The 18092-nt window shown below is 40.3% G+C and overlaps 1 protein-coding gene across 5 annotated transcripts in view; it reads right to left on the bottom strand.

Moving 5' to 3' along the window:
- The window catches only part of LOC131233905 (serine/threonine-protein kinase TOUSLED), an 82565-nt gene extending 66932 nt beyond the window's left edge, over positions 1-15633 (bottom strand). For 2 of the 5 annotated variants that reach the window (XM_058230747.1, XM_058230748.1), the window contains exon 1: positions 6895-7570. In XM_058230747.1, coding sequence (XP_058086730.1) covers positions 6895-7125 — 231 coding nt within the window. In that variant the 5' untranslated portion in view covers positions 7126-7570. Of the gene's footprint in view, positions 1-6894; positions 7572-14961 lie in introns of those variants that run through there. The other 3 variants (XM_058230746.1, XM_058230750.1, XM_058230745.1) reach the window with 3 other exon arrangements.
- Between the last annotated feature and the right edge of the window lie 2459 nt (positions 15634-18092).

Below are 18092 nucleotides of genomic sequence, written 5' to 3'. Positions count from 1 at the left end.
TTATTTTAAGCAGGGAATAATTTTAAATATTTTCTTATCTAAGTATCTTCTTATTTTAGGCATTTTCTTAATTAGAATACTTTGTTATTTAGGTTATTTCCTATTTTCATAGATTTTTAGATTCCATTTCTTTTATTACAAATTGTAAGGTTTATTATAAATAGGACCTATGGCCTATGGAATAAGACAAACTGATTAATATTCTCTTTATGAAATTTTCTTATTTTCTCTACGGTGGTTGTTGAAAGGAGGGAGAGTGGGCTCTAGTTCTAGACTAGAGGACTATTGAGCTTGCTCACAATCTTGCTTTTGTGATCTTTAGCATTTGGCTAGAGGATTGTTGCATCTTTTCCCACAATCTCTTTCTTTTCTTATTGATTTATTTTATTTTCCTTTCGGGTTTGCATCAACATACGAGCCCCTAGGATGACCGCACGAACAGCCCATCAATCCCTTGATTTCCCCTTGCTTCCTCCATCAAAACCCCTTGATTTCCCATCCCTATACCCTAGATCCCAAATTTCCTATTTTTCCCAATTTCTAAAAACCCTAATTCCAAAATCCCTAAACCCTAGAATCTAAATTTCCCTGATTAACCTAAAACCCCAAACCTCCAACCACTTAAATCCCTAATGGCCCTCAAGTAATACCCATGCCCCTAAATCCCTTAGCCAATTAAACCATCTAAACCCTAATTCCACATTTTTTTCCCCAAATTCCTCAAATCCTAGGTTAGGCTACAATCTTATCGAGCAAACCCTAGGTAGCAATAGTCCTTCCCTTTTGAAATAGACTTATTCCCATGCTAATTGGGTGTTCTTACATCAATTAGATCCTAATATCTAGTATCCAATGATCATGCATGGCGTAATTTCTTGATTGTGGATTAGACTATTCATAGTTTCATGTTGGATTCCTGAGATATTTGATGATTTTGGCATGATTGTGATTTTGATTATCTAATTTAATTTGTTGATTGATCTCACTTCATCGTTTATCCACATGCATTCGTCCTGCATCAGCTTCTCCTAAACAAAATTAATGGAAGTTTGCACATCGTCGTCTTCTGCACCTACGAACATCCCTACCGATTTGCCGACAGGCTCCAACATGTCTTTGTGCCATCACAATTCCTCTTTCGTCATCAAATTGATGTCCCGAGAGTGTGAGGAATGATTCAGAAGAGAGGTAGGAGAAGGATTATCATTGCTACCAACAGGAATCTCCCTCATCGCTTACAAAGGAGTAACATCTTTTTTTGAAGAGTAAGGGATTTTTTATTAAAGACCCGCTAGCAACCGCCAGCGAGAAAAGAATACACAGAAGGCAAAGGCTTAAAATAAAGGAAGAAATAGCAATCAATCAAGGCTATTGAGAATAGAGGCCCATTCAAAAAGGAGGCCTTCACACACAAGATCATAACCTAAACGGGCCGGGAAACATTCTCAAAACAGCGCCTATTCCTCTTGATCCATAGGCACTGTTTTGAGAAGGAATTTGTGAAGAAAAGGGATTTACAAACCCAAGGATGAATGAGATACATCCACATTGAGATTGAATTTCGAAACAACCTAATCAACCACATCCCTTTTTATCTTCCAGCGCACTTGGTCACATGGGAGCATCTTGTTGTTGAAGCAGCAGTCATTGCGTTGGAGCCAAATATTCTAAAAGATTGCCAGAAGGGACAGCCTCCAAAGAATTAGCCTTTCTTTTGGCAAGCAAACCCCATGAATAGCCGCTAGCAGGTGCAAGGAATGAAGTGGCATAACCCAATGCACCCTGAAGATAGAAAGAATGTTAGACCAAATCTCTACAGCGAAGGGGTAGTGAATGAAGATATGATCACCTGAATCCACGTCAAACATGCACAGATGACAAACATTCAGGATGGTCATCCCTCTCTTCTGAAGATTGTTTATGGTGAGGAACTGAGGATTCGATTTCTACCCGCCAGCCAAACAAAAGAAGCGACTTTCGGAGGGGCCCCATAAGACCAAAATCCAAAAGGAACGATGTCTTTCAAATCGGATTTGCAAGGGCGAATCGAGTTGTAGAAAGATATGATTGTGAAAGACCCGAAAGGAGAAGCTAGCTAGTGTAAAGAGTCCATTTCGTTGGGGGAAGGAAGGAAAAGTTGGGAGTCTATTTAATAATTCAGCGCAACCGGCTATTTCTGCTTCGGATAGATCCCTTCTACATAGAGGACACCAGGCGCCCCTCCTTCCACCGAGAAACATCTATCAACCGTAATGCCCCTTTCCGAAGACCAACATATATTACTTCCCAAACCCAAAAAGCACTCCGACACCTTAATATCTGTTGAAGGAGCAAATCAAGCAACATCTTCAAAGAAATCCCAAAGGAGTAATATCGAGTACATCATCGAAGAATTCCCCACTTGCAGCATCTTCGGCAAGGTACAATGACTCACCTACCTCCAAGGTGTTCCAAAACGGTAACGGCGGCCTCAACGGCCACCACTGTTACCGTTATGATACGAGCCGTTACAGCCACGATACGGGCCGTTACAGCCCCCGTATCGGTCGTTACGGCCATTTTTTATTTTTTGAAAAAACCATTACGGGACTGTTACAGGACAATTACAGGCCGTTACGGCCTGTTTTTTCTGTAACGGTTTCGACCTCATAACGCATAACAGCTATGATCATTATCATTACGTAACGGCCATTACGTAACCGATTTTGAATACCTTGCCTACCTCATAGAAATTGTCTCAAACCTCCACCATTTTGAGGCCACTCTTGACCATCCTACCTTCTTCAGATAAGGAACCTTGAAAGAGCCTTTCTAAATGGGGAGAGAAACCTAGAAGACCCCGCACCCAGTTCTGGAATGCGAGTCAACTCCTTTGTTGGATATAAAGGAGGTCTGGACAGCATACATGTGAGGTGGAGACACGAGTGACTCGCCCGTTACGTTTCCCACGCGCAACGAGCCTAAGGTGCTCAACTCGTGCAAGATAACACATGCCTCTGGCTTAAAAGAAGGAAATTATCTCTTCTCCACGTGTCATATGAGGGTAAAGTTGGGACATGGTTGTAGTTAGATCGGACGCAACAACGGAAGATATTTTTAGAGATGGGATCGTCTCATTTTGACACGACAGCAACCAAAGCAAAGCATCGGGACAAGAGCTATCTTCGACCCATTCCCCCAAGGTAGGACCACATGGCATCATTTCTGGCATCTAAACCTCCACCCAAAAACCTCAGCGAGAGCCCAGGCCTCCACCCGAGATAGATCAAGAGATGATTCTCCCACCAAAGTCTCTTCACCATCGGACAGATCTGCTCGAGCCATGTCGACCAAAAGCCTTTGGCCACCAAAGCCTTCGAATGGATCTTCACCATCATAGCCTTAAGTTTAGCCTCAGTCCTTAATAAATGAGACAACCTCCTCTCAAAATCGCAGTGGTTCTATAAAATACATGCAACTAAAATTTTAGCTATTTTACAAAAGGAGAAGAGTACCTGACGAGGTTTGGGCGAGCGGCCATCACCGTGGGTTTGCTCCCTACAGGTGTGGGTTCAACTCCCATTCTCGACATTACCTGATACACGTGGTTGCGGATGATTGCATGTATCCTCAGGGAATAGTTTCGCCTCAAAAGGGGCGGGAACACCCTGTGTCGTCAAAAAACAAAAAACAAAAGGAGTGAACTGATCCTTGAGTTCTTTCAAAGGAAAACCAAGGTTGGAAATATCATTCAAAAATGTAATGGTATCATCCATTAACCATACAACTATGCCAGCCCTATTTCAGTCCTAGAACAGACCAATATAGGGTGATACGGAGCGATACAACCCCATACCGATGGTGAATGATATGATATACCAGAACCGATTTTTGAACCATGATGCAAACTGCACCTACTAGCCGTGGAAACTACATTATAAGCAAGTTCTATAGATATTCTCTCAACAATAGACTGAACCCTCATCACCTAAGGTAATTTCCCAGCATTATATAAAGCCTCTAAAGCTTTGGGTTCACAGACAACATCAAGAAATGACCCTCCTCTCTCAACACTAGCTAACACCTTACTGACATGACTCGAGAACCTTTTCCAATTTTGGGGTTATAATGACAAATTGCTTCATCCCTTGAACCTCAAGCCTTTGTCTCTCGACTAGCAAACTTGAACCTCCCTACCTTACAACTTTTTGTCGTTCATCACCTTGATGGCTTTCATTGCCTCATCTAGGGAGCAGTATCAATGGCATGAGCCCATACAGCCCAAGCCTTACAAGAGTCTTGCATAGCAAACTAAAGCCCAAGCCCGAAAAAATTAGTTAGGCCAGGCATGAAACTTGATCAAATCCCTTTTGCCACGGTAAGTTCAAAATTCAATCATTTACAAGTGGGCCGCAAAGGCACAAAGAAATAGACGTTTAGAAAAATGAAACCAATGGTCGACGTGCAAAATGCATGTGTTGCCTAACCAAGGATTGGAATAGCATGTTTGTAGGATAGAACATGTGTGCATGTGCAGCCGGGCCTGGCCAAGTTGGACCAAGCCGAGTCAAGTTAAAATGACTAGAGCTCAAACCCAGACCAAAAATTGATTGGACCATACATGGCAAGCCTAAGCCCGGCCCACGGGCCAAGATAGTAGGTCCAAGCTTAGTCTAAAGCTGGATCAAGCTTGCCAAGCTGAGGGGACCGCCCAACCTGTTATCACCCATACTCCTTGATTTCATTTCCTATAGAATGAAAATATCTACAATACAACCAAACTTCCCAAAGTTCTTAGCCAACAGTGTCAGAGTTGACAAAAAAGAAATATTTCAAATAAAATGAAAACATCATTCAAAAATGTAATCATATCATCCATTAACCATACAACTATGCCAGCCCTATTTCAGTTCTGCATTTCCTAGACTTCTTTGAAACAGCAACATCCATTGAACCATCCGCAAGAGATCCTACATTTAACAAAGATCTCAACCAAATCCAATAGAGTTAACAAGAAAATCCACAAAAGTTATTTCTTGTAAATGGCAGTGGAAGATCTTTAAGCCTTTTTAGTTGAATGTAGACTGGTGTTGTATTTTTATTCTCAAACATCTATGTGCATGATACAAAATGAAAAGCAAGGATCATTCAATAAAGGAAATTTCTGGGGCCTCAACTATGAGAAAGCTACAAAGGCACACCCGAGCTACTTGCCCTTCTAACCCACAACATGATGATCCAGGCCTAGAAGGCTCCACCGTACATGTGCCATATGGAAAAAGTCTCACAGATTAGAGATCTCGCCACTTGTACAAAATTGAGTTTGAGACCGCTATGGAACTAGAATGAACAGTAAGGTATGACATCACATATTAGAGTTTGTGTCATGCGGGCCATATATGGTGGGACCTCTTGATTGCCGTTTTGGATAGTTATGAGGCAAAACCTAAGGTAGGACATCTTGAGCAAGCGCACTAGCAAAGCTCCCATTCATGGTGGGCCCTAAATATCAATGTCTAGAAAACTAAACCATGGCCTTGTAAAAACTGAAAAGCTCAATATAATATCCTGGGAATCAAGTCAAGGATCCTATAATGGCCCCTGATCTAGAACCATTCACTGGGCCCTTGTTTACAATTGAACATAGACTAGCGCCATGTTTAGTGGCTAACATCCCACCTTCATGGAGACATTCACAACATCCCCAATGCTTTTAATTTACAAGTGGGATGCCCAATCATCAATCCAGACTGGTCATTCAATAGTACCATTGGGAGAAGCCATGATGCAAGAATCATGTTGATCCGATGATCCGAACACTATGAATGAGGCCAAACAAAAGTGCTACTTTGGAATCATAAGCAATATAAAGTGGGATCTATCAAATAGATGGTTCAAGATTATGATTGGACCTATTTTGTTTCTACACTCAATCTTGACTACCCATTTTCCATGCTATTAATCAGATGTTGGCATTATTTTTGCACCATGGTGATGCAACCAAATGGCCACACAAGCCGATTGATCAAGATTTGAGGAAAAGGCCGACATTTCATGTGTGCACAAGAAAATACCCACTTTCCCTTTTTAACTCATCTCTACTTTTCTTTTTCTTTCAAATCTCTAGGTTAGGAAATTTCCTTTAGCAAGAAGTAATTTTATTTTTCTTATTTGAGGATTTTCTTATTTAGACACCTTCTTAATTACAATGCTTTCTTATTTAGGTAGTTTCCTATTTTCTCAGATATTGGCTAGCTAGGAATTCTATCTTTAGATTCCATGGCCTTTATTACAGATTGTAAGGTTTGATTATAAATAGGGCCTATGGCCTATGGAATAAGGCAAGCTGATTAATATTCTCTTTATGAAATTCTCTTATTTTCTCCACGGTAGCTGTTGAAGGGAGGGGGAGTGGTCTCTAGTTCAAGACTAAAGGACTGTAGGGCTTGCTCACAGCCTTCCATTTGTGATCTCTAACTTTTGGCTAGAGGATTGTTGGGTATTTCCCCGCAATCTCTTTCTTTTCTTATTGATTTATTTGCTTTCCCTTTCGGATTTGCATCACATGGCATGTCTCTAATTGTACGAACAAATGGACAATGCAGATTGATGATTGGGCATCTCACATGTCACTTAAAAGCTTCAGGGGTCGCAAACATCCCCATATGAAGGTGGGGATGTTAGCAAAACCCAATTGTGAGAGGTTGAAAGGAGTTGTTTGGAGCATGGCCCATTCACCACTGGGCCCAACAGAATAATGGTCTTGATCATTAAACCACAGGCCCCACTTTACAAACTACAAACTGAAAATGTAAGTATTCCTCTAGAATTCCTCGGGCCATGGATGCTATAAAGCATCCTTGCCAATGCCCATAGAGTTGAGGAAATCTGAAAGTAAAATGGTAAATAACTCACATCATCATCGGAATCGCTTGAAGTTGACGGTTCTGGAAATTCCTCTGGGTTGCCTCCAAATTTTGACAAAGAGGAAGACTGTTGCCACTGCAAGGTCTGTGTGGGGGCCGACGTTGCTGAAGAGCCCTTCCCTGCCATCTGAGCCTCGAGCTTTGCCAGCTTATTCGACAGGGATGGATCCGATTGGTTCGAATTTGACGAGAAGTGCATAAGCATGTCCTCTGACGACATTGCAGAATATCAAATCCAATCTCGGGGAGAGAGAGAGAGAGAGAGGGGAGTCCAGAAACCCTAATTCAGATCATCTGGCGAAGAAGTCCTAACAAGAAAAGCACCTGCCGCTGGCAAGGGCGAAAAACAATAAAAGTTAAAAATTCGCCAGCATTGCTAAAATGGGCCACATGTATGGCACTCGAGGGAGGAAGGTTGATTATTGGAGTAGGGATTTGAGCTTTTTGCTGGAGAGAGAGAGAGAGAGAGAGAGAGAGAGAGAGAGAGAGGTGGGTTCTTTTCTCTTCTGTGACTGGAGAAAGCTTCTAACAGTAGAGGTACGGAAGAGAGAAAAAAGGAGAAATGAAAGATGTGACCATGTAGATGCCTACACAGAGAGACGCTGAGAAAATTAAAGTGGAAGGGAAAAAATTATGTTTTGCCCTAGCACCTATGAAACGATGGACTGGCCGTTTTTGGGTTCATGGTTTTGGTTTGGCACCATTTATTGTTAGGAGCTGTGGCTAGACTCCTGGGTTGTAGGGTCAACACCATTTTGTAAATTTTTGTGGCTCACCATCCTCGGATGCGGCCCTGGTGTGCAGCTATCAAGACCATTCAATTTTTGCAATCTTTTATAGATGGAAAATCAATTATTAGTTTGTGCGATTTTAAATTCCAATTCTTCGAGGTTCAGTTTTCAATAATAAGCTGTTTTGATTTACATGAATCTCAAGCTAGCTGAACCATGTCTCTGTCCAGCCAGAGGAATCTCGAGCCAGCCTAAGATTGATTCAAATTAAATCCCAAGAAATCTGTTAACCTGTTAAAACAAAATTATAAAACTCTATCAAAGGGATTCTTAGGCTAACCGGAGCTCTAAATCGTTTGTTATAAATAGAGGCAATTTCTCACTGTTTCAATACAAGGGAAGAAAATACATGAAACAATATTGAAAAATCTTCTTATTTTCAAGATATTTGAATTATCTTTCATATATTATATCTTATCTTATTCAATTCTCTTCTCAGGCCTTATTAAATTCAAATAGAGAGTGGCATATACTTAACTTAAGAATAGATGATTGAATTTGTAGTTTTTAGTATTTGTATTTTTGAAAAATTATTTATCCATATATCCTTCTTAATTGTGCATACATTGATTTATCTTCATATGAAAAAAGAATGAATTGATGTATTTACTGAAGCTTTATCTTCAAAGGCTTCACCAATATCTTCGTTTCGACTCATGTTTTCAAGAAGATACGTTTTCATCCAGTAATTTACTTTTACTTAGTTGAATGAGATTATCCGGAAAAATCTCATCAGGTTGAAAAGTAATAAGCCCGTTAAAATCACTTGAGGTTAGTTTTAGTAGCCCATGAAAATCACAAATTGTAAGAGGTTGTTAAGGATAACATGTGAAAGTCTTTGTTACAGTGGAAAGCCATAATTACATGAAGAAATAATTTTAGGAGTGGAGTAGGTGTGTTAACATTAAACCATTATAATTCTAGCTGTCTTGTAGCGTTTAATAATCTTTTCCTCGTATTTATTATCTTGAAATACTGAAATCGATAAAGTTGTGAAATAAGGTTGTCCTGCCTAAGAGATTAGGTTAAGGTTGTCCTACTACTCAATTGAAATCAATATTTCAATATTAGTTGATGTTCTGAATTTGTTCTCTAAAATATGAACCATTCCCAGCAGATCTTAGTTTTGATTGCAACCATCAAAACCAATACAATAAAGCACAAAGTCATAAAATCTATAATCCCCAACCGAGTTAATCACAATCACCATACACACTAATCTCTTGCATGTTTTAAATAAAAACCAACTTACTTGAAGTCCCACAGGCATCCCCAGTGGAGACAACCAAGTAGGTTGGACACTCTTTAAAAATTATCTTGCAATAAAAACCCCCGCGGAGTATCGCTCCCCATGATGGGATGATTTTTTTTAAAATCACAAAAATATAAGCGTCAAGCTCCCGAGGCACTAAGAGATCTTTCATAACCCTTGGTGGGAGTCAGCATGAGATCAAATAAGATCCGACATCTCATACTTTTCCTTGATATTATCAAATCTGAATGCGCATAAAGTACAATTGATCTGAACATCAATGACATAACGATCATACCATGTGCTAATTATAAGGAAAGACGTTGGGCTAGACCTAATTAGAATGAACCATCTAAACATTAGAAAAGACGAATTGTAACTTAAGTGTCAAAACCAGAAGATTGCATAGAAAAATGTCACTTACACATACCTAAACTTAAGACCCGCTAGCAACCGCCAGCGAGAAAAGAATACACAGAAGGCAAAGGCTTAAAATAAAGGAAGAAATAGCAATCAATCAAGGCTATTGAGAATAGAGGCCCATTCAAAAAGGAGGCCTTCACACACCAGATCATAACCTAAACGGGCCAGGAAACGTTCTCAAAACAGCGCCTATTCCTCTTGATCCATAGGCACTGTTTTGAGAAGGAATTTATGAAGAAAAGGGATTTACAAACCCAAGGATGAATGAGATACATCCACATTGAGATTGAATTTCGAAACAACCTAATCAACCACATCCCTTTTTATCTTCCAGCGCAATTGGCCACATGGGAGCATCTTGTTGTTGAAGCAGCAGGCATTGCGCTGGAGCCAAATATTCCAAAAGATTGCCAGAAGGGACAGCCTCCAAAGAATTAGCCTTTCTTTTGGCAAGCAAACCCCATGAATAGCCGCTAGCAGGTGCAAGGAATGAAGTGGCATAACCCAATGCACCCCGAAGATAGAAAGAATGTTAGACCAAATCTCTACGGCGAAGGGGTAGTGAATGAAGATATGATCACCTGAATCCACGTCAAACATGCACAGATGACAAACATTCAGGATGGTCATCCCTCTCTTCTGAAGATTGTTTATGGTGAGGAACTGAGGATTCGATTTCTACCCGCCAGCCAAACAAAAGAAGCGACTTTCGGAGGGGGCCCATAAGACCAAAATCCAAAAGGAACGATGTCTTCCAAATCGGATCTACAAGGGCGAATCGAGTTGTAGAAAGATATGATTGTGAAAGACCCGAAAGGAGAAGCTAGCTAGTGTAGAGAGTCCATTTCATTAGGGGAAGGAAGGAAAAGTTGGGAGTCTATTTAATAATTCAGCGCAATCGGCTATTTCTGCTTCGGATAGATCCCTTCTATATAGAGGACACCGGGCGCCCCTCCTTCCACCGAGAAACATCTATCAACCGTAATGCCCCTTTCCGAAGACCAACATATATTACTTCCCAAACCCGAAAAGCACTCCAACACCTTGATATCTATTGAAGGAGCAAATCAAGCAACATCTTCAAAGAAATCCCAAAGGAGTAATATCGAGTACATCATCGAAGAATTCCCCACTTGCAGCATCTTCGGCAAGGTACAATGACTCACCTACCTCCAAGGTGTTCCGAAACGGTAACGGTGGCCTCAACGGCCACCACTGTTACCGTTATGATACGGGCCGTTACAGCCCCCGTATCGGTCGTTACAGCCATTTTTTATTTTTTGAAAAAACCATTACAGGACTGTTACAGGACGATTACGGGCCGTTACGGCCTGTTTTTTCTGTAACGGTTTCGACCTCATAACGCATAACAGCTATGATCATTATCGTTACGTAACAGCCATTACGTAACCGATTTTGAATACCTTGCCTCATAGAAATTGTCTCAAACCTCCACCATTTTGAGGCCACTCTTGACCATCCTACCTTCTTCAAATAAGGAACCTTGAAAGAGCCTTTCTAAATGGGGAGAGAAACCTAGAAGACCCCGCACCCAGTTTTGGAATGCGAGTCGACTCCTTTGTTGGATATAAAGGAGGTCTGGACAGCATACATGTGAGGAGGAGACACGAGTGACTCGCCCGTTACGTTTCCCACGCGTAACGAGCCTAAGGTGCTCAACTCGTGCAAGATAACACATGCCTCTGGCTTAAAAGAAGGAAATTATCTCTTCTCCACATGTCATATGAGGGTAAAGTTGGGACATGGTTGTAGTTAGATCGGACGCAACAACGGAAGATATTTTGAGAGATGGGATCATCTCATTTTGACACAACAGCAACCGAAGCAAAGCATCGAGACAAGAGCTAGCTTCAACCCCTTCCCCCAAAGTAGGACCACATGGCATCATTTCTGGCATCTAAACCTCCACCCAAAAACCTCAGCGAGAGCCTCCACCCGAGATAGATCAAGAGATGATTCTCTCACCAAAGTCTCTTCACCATCAAACAGATCTGCTCGAGCCATGTTGACCAAAAGCAATTGGGCACCAAAGCCTTCGAATGGATCTTCACCATCATAGCCTAAGTTTAGCCTCAGTCCTTAATAAATGAGACAACCTCCTCTCAAAATCAAAGTGGTTCTATAAAATACATGCAACTAAAATTTTAGCTATTTTACAAAAGGAGAAGAGTACCTGACGAGGTTTGGGCGAGCGGCCATCACCGTGGGTTTGCTCCCTACGGGTGTGGGTTCAACTCCCATTCTCGACATTACCTGATACACGTGGTTGCGGATGATTGCATGTATCCTCAGGGAATAGTTTCGCCTCAAAAGGGGCGGGAACACCCTGTATCGTCAAAAAACAAAAAACAAAAGGAGTGAACTGATCCTTGAGTTCTTTCAAAGGAAAACCAAGGTTGGAAATATCATTCAAAAATGTAATGGTATTATCCATTAACCATACAACTATGCCAGCCCTATTTCAGTCCTAGAACAGACCAATATAGGGTGATACAGAGCGATACAACCCCATACCGATGGTGAATGATATGATATACCAAAACCGATTTTTGAACCATGATGCAAACTGCACCTACTAGCCGTGGAAACTACATTATAAGCAAGTTCTATAGATATTCTCTCAACAATAGACTGTGAACCCTCATCACCTAAGGTAATTTCCCAGCATTATATAAAGCCTCTAAAGCTTTGGGTTCACAGACAACATCAAGAAATGACCCTCCTCTCTCAACACTAGCTAACACCTTACTGACATGACTCGAGAACCTTTTCCAATTTTGGGGTTATAAAGACAAATTGCTTCATCCCTTGAACCTCAAGCCTTTGTCTCTCGACTAGCAAACTTGAACCTCCCTACCTTACAACTTTTTGTCGTTCATCACCTTGATGGCTTTCATTGCCTCATCTAGGGAGCAGTATCAATGGCATGAGCCCATACAGCCCAAGCCTTACATGAGCCTTGCATAGCAAACTAAAGCCCAAGCCCGAAAAAATTAGTTAGGCCCGGCATGAAACTTGATCAAATCCCTTTTGCCACGGTAAGTTCATAATTAAATCATTTACAAGTGGGCTGCAAAGGCACAAAGAAATAGACGTTTAGAAAAATGAAACCAATGGTCGACGTGCAAAATGCATGTGTTGCCTAACCAAGGATTGGAATAGCATATTTGTAGGATAGAACATGTGCGCATGTGCAGCCGGGCCTGGCCAAGTTGGACCAAGCCGAGTCAAGTTAAAATGACTAGAGCTCAAACCCAGACCAAAAATTGATTGGGCCATACATGGCAAGCCTAAGCCCGGCCCACGGGCCAAGCTAGTAGGTCCAAGCTTAGTCTAAAGCTGGATCAAGCTTGCCAGGCTGAGGGGACCGCCTTATCACCCATACTCCTTGATTTCATTTCCTATAGAATGAAAACATCTACAATACAACCAAACTTCCCAAAGTTCTTAGCCAACTGTGTCAGAGTTAACAAAAAAGAAATATTTCAAATAAAATGAAAACATCATTCAAAAATGTAATGGTATCATCCATTAACCATACAACTATGCCAGCCCTATTTCAGTTCTGCATTTCCTAGACTTCTTTGAAACAGCAACATCCATTGAACCATCCGCAAGAGATCCTACATTTAACAAAGATCTCAACCAAATCCAATGGAGTTAACAAGAAAATCCACAAAAGTTAATTCTTGTAAATGGCAGTGGAAGATCTTTAAGCCTTTTTAGTTGAATGTAGACTGGTGTTGTATTTTTATTCTCAAACATCTATGTGCATGATACAAAATGAAAAGCAAGGATCATTCAATAAAGGAAATTTTTGGGGCCTCAACTATGAGAAAGCTACAAAGGCACACCCGAGCTACTTGCCCTTCTAACCCACAACATGATGATCCAGGCCTAGAAGGCTCCACCGTACATGTGCCATATGGAAAAAGTCTCACAGATTAGAGATCTCGCCACTTGTACAAAATTGAGTTTGAGACCGCTATGGAACTAGAATGAACAGTAAGGTAGGACATCACATATTAGAGTTTGTGTCATGCGGGCCATATATGGTGGGACCTCTTGATTGCCGTTTTGGATAGTTATGAGGCAGAACCTAAGGTAGGACATCTTGAGCAAGCTGCACTAGCAAAGCTCCCATTCATGGTGGGCCCTAAATATCAATGTCTAGAAAACTAAACCATGGCCTTGTAAAAACTGAAAAGCTTAATATAATATCCCGGGAATCAAGTCAAGGATCCTATAATGGCCCCTGATCTAGAACCATTCACTCGGCCCTTGTTTACAATTGAAAATAGACTAGCGCCATGTTTAGTGGCTAACATCCCACCTTCATGGGGACATTAACAACATCCCCAATGCTTTTAATTTACAAGTGGGATGCCCAATCATCAATCTAGACTGGTCATTCAATAGTACCATTGGGAGAAGCCATGATGCAAGAATCATGTTGATCCAATGATCCCAACACTATGAATGAGGCCAAACAAAAGTGCTACTTTGGAATCATAAGCAATATAAAGTGGGATCCATCAAATAGATGGTTCAAGATGATGATTGGACCTATTTTGTTTCTACACTCAATCTTGACTGCCCATTTTCCATGCTATTAATCAGATGTTGGCATTATTTTTGCACCATGGTGATGCAACCAAATGGCCACACAAGCCGATTGATCAAGATTTGAGGAAAAGGCCGACATTTCATGTGTGCACAAGAAAATACCCACTTTCCCTTTTTAACTCATCTCCACTTTTCTTTTTCTTTCAAATCTCTAGGTTAGGAAATTTCCTTTAGCAAGAAGTAATTTTATTTTTCTTATTTGAGGATTTTCTTATTTAGACACCTTCTTAATTACAATGCTTTCTTATTTAGGTAGTTTCCTATTTTCTCAGATATTGGCTAGCTAGGAATTCTATCTTTAGATTACATGGCCTTTATTACAGATTGTAAGGTTTGATTATAAATAGGGCCTATGGCCTATGGAATAAGGCAAGCTGATTAATATTCTCTTTATGAAATTCTCTTATTTTCTCCACGGTAGCTGTTTAAGGGACGGGGAGTGGTCTCTAGTTCAAGACTAAAGGACTGTAGGGCTTGCTCACAGCCTTCCATTTGTAATCTCTAACTTTTGGCTAGAGGATTGTTGGGTATTTCCCTGCAATCTCTTTCTTTTCTTATTGATTTATTTGCTTTCCCTTTCGGATTTGCATCACATGGCATGTCTCTAATTGTACGAACAAATGGACAATGCAGATTGATGATTGGGCATCTCACATGTCACTTAAAAGCTTCAGGGGTCGCAAACATCCCCATATGAAGGTGGGGATGTTAGCAAAACCCAATTTTGAGAGGTTGAAAGGAGTTGTTTGGAGCATGGCCCATTCACCACTGGGCCCAACAGAATGATGGTCTTGATCATTAAACCACAGGCCCCACTTTACAAACTACAAACTGAAAATGTAAGTATTCCTCTGGAATTCCTCGGGCCATGGATGCTATAAAGCATCCTTGCCAATGCCCATAGAGTTGAGGAAATCTGAAAGTAAAATGATAAATAACTCACATCATCATCGGAATCGCTTGAAGTTGACGGTTCTGGAAATTCCTCTGGGTTGCCTCCAAATTTTGACGAAGAGGAAGACTGTTGCCACTGCAAGGTCTGTGTGGGGGCCGACGTTGCTGAAGAGCCCTTCCCTGCCATCCGAGCCTCGAGCTTTGCCAGCTTATTCGGCAGGGATGGATCCGATTGGTTCGAATTTGACGAGAAGTGCATAAGCATGTCCTCTGACGACATTGCAGAATATCAAAACCAATCTCGTAGAGAGAGAGAGAGACTCCAGAAACCCTAATTCAGATCAACTGGCGAAGAAGTCCTAACAAGAAAAGCACCTGCCGCTGGCAAGGGCGAAAAACAATAAAAGTTAAAAATTCGCCAGCATTGCTAAAATAGGCCACATGTATGGCACTCGAGGGAGGAAGGGTGATTATCGGAGTAGGGATTTGAGTTTTTTGCTGGAGAGAGAGAGAGAGAGAGAGAGAGAGAGAGAGGTGGGTTCTTTTCTCTTCTGTGACTGGAGAAAGCTTCTAACAGTAGAGGTACGGAAGAGAGAAAAAAGGAGAAATGAAAGATGGGACCATGTAGATGCTTACACAGAGAGACGCTGAGAAAATTAAAGTGGAAGGGAAAAAATTATGTTTTGCCCTAGCACCTATGAAACGATGGACTGGCCGTTTTTGGGTTCATGGTTTTGGTTTGGCACCATTTATTGTTGGGAGCTGTGGCTAGACTCCTGGGTTGTAGGGTCAACACCATTTTGTAAATTTTTGTGGCTCACCATCCTCGGATGCGGCCCTGGTGTGCAGCTATCAAGACCATTCAATTTTTGCAATCTTTTATGGATGGAAAATCAATTATTAGTTTGTGCGATTTTAAATTCCGATTCTTCCAGGTTCAGTTTTCAATAATAAGTTGTTTTGATTTACATGAATCTCAGGCTAGCTGAACCATGTCTCTGTCCAGCCAGAGGAATCTCGAGCCAGTCTAAGATTGATTCAAATTAAATCCTACGAAATTTGTTAACCCGTTAAAACAAAATTATAAAACTCTATCAAAGGAATTCTCAGGCTAACCAAAGCTCTTATAAATAGAGGCCATTTCTCACTGTTTCAATACAAGGGAAGAAAATGCACGAAACAATAATGAAAAATCTTCTTATTTTCAAGATATTTGAATTGTCTTTCATATATTATATCTTATCTTATTCAATTCTCTTCTTAGGCCTTATTAAATTCAAATAGAAAGTGGCATATACTTAACTTAAGAATAGATTATTGAATTTGTAGTTTTTAGTATTTTAATTTTTGAAAATTTATTTATCCATATATCCTTCTTAATTGTGCATACAATGATTTATCTTCATATGTGAAAAGAATGAATTAATGTATTTACTGAAGCTTTATCTTCAAAAGCTTCACCAATATCTTCATTTCAACTCATGTTTTCAAGAAGATACGTTTTCATCCAGTAATTTACTTTTACTTAGGTTGAATGAGATTATCCGGAAAAATCTCATCAGGTTGAAAAGTAATAAGCCCGTTAAAATCACTTGAGGTTAGTTGTAGTAGCCCATGAAAATCACAAATTGTAAGAGGTTGTTAAGGATAACATGTGAAAGTCTTTATTACAGCGGAAAGGCATAATTACATGAAGAAATAAATTTAGGAGTGAAGTAGGTGTGTTAACATTGAACCACTATAATTCTAGTTGTCTTGTAGTGTTTAATAATCTTTTCCTCGTATTTATTATCTTGAAATACTAAAATCGATAAAGTTGTGAAATAAAGTTGTCCTGCCTAAGAGATTTGGTCGAGGTTGTCCTACTACTCAATTGAAATCAATATTTCAATATTAGTTGATGTTCTGAATTTGTTCTCTAAAATATGAACCATTCCCAGCAAATCTTAGTTCTGATCGCAACCATCAAAACCAATACAATAAAGCACAAAGTCCTAAAATCATAATCCCCAACCGAGTTAATCACAATCACCACACACACTAATCTCTTGCATGTTTTAAATAAAAACCAACTTACTTGAAGTCCCACAAGCATCCCCAGTGGAGACAACCAAGTAGGTTGGACACTCTTTAAAAATTATCTTGCAATAAAAACCCCCGCGGAGTATCGCTCCTCATGATGGGATGATTTTTTTAAAAATCACAAAAATATAAGCGTCAAGCTCCCGAGGCACTAAGAGATCTTTCATAACCCTTGGTGGGAGTCAGCGTGAGATCAAATAAGATCCGACATCTCATATTTTTCCTCGAGATTATCAAATCTGAATGCGCATAAAGTACAATTGATCTGAACATCAATGACATAACGATCATACCACGTGCTAATTATAAGGAAAGACGTTGGGCTAGACCTAATTAGAATGAACCATCTAAACATTAGAAAAGATGAATTGTAACTTAAGTGTCAAAACCAGAAGATTGCATAGAAAAATGTCACTTACACATACCTAAACTGGATGCTTGCGAAACTTGATCGAGTCAAAGTCAGTGTAGTGAGATCCTTGCGAGGTTGCAAAAAGCACGGGGTAAGCTATCCACTTCGACGATCAAGCAAAACAAGCACTCCTCGGGTGATATAGGAAACAATAGACGTTCTAGTTCGAGTTAGTATCATCATGAGGTCGTAGAAAGCACATAAGCCCTACTGTACTATTCCAATGTTAGTACTGATTGGGAGTGAAATGGTTGCAATTGGTTACTCATAATGCCACATAAAGTGCAAGGACAATCACAACATTTTCCCAAACCCTCATGATATGTACAAGTCATATATGTCCAAACAATTAACTAACATTAACACAAAGGCATGTAACAAATCTATACCACATTCATAATCTAGCTACAGAAGGTGAGGTGTCCATTAACTTTAGCATTCTTTTGCACCCAACATCTGTCAAAGATGGGCATATACAGACACCCTACCTAAGGCTGACAAGTTGACAAAATTGAACGGTCCCGATGAATGGGCAAAACCTAAACCCAAACTTTGATCCAAACCCTAAACCCAAACCTTGATCTTAAATCCTAAACCCCTAGGAAAACAAACCATAAGACTTCCAAGACTCGGTTCAACCGAGTTAACCCATTGAATCAATTCATTCAGTCATTTTGAGTCGACTC

This window comes from Magnolia sinica, chromosome 18, assembly GCF_029962835.1.
Source record: "Magnolia sinica isolate HGM2019 chromosome 18, MsV1, whole genome shotgun sequence".
Taxonomy (NCBI): domain Eukaryota; kingdom Viridiplantae; phylum Streptophyta; class Magnoliopsida; order Magnoliales; family Magnoliaceae; genus Magnolia; species Magnolia sinica.
This window is presented reverse-complemented; position numbering and strand designations above follow the sequence as displayed.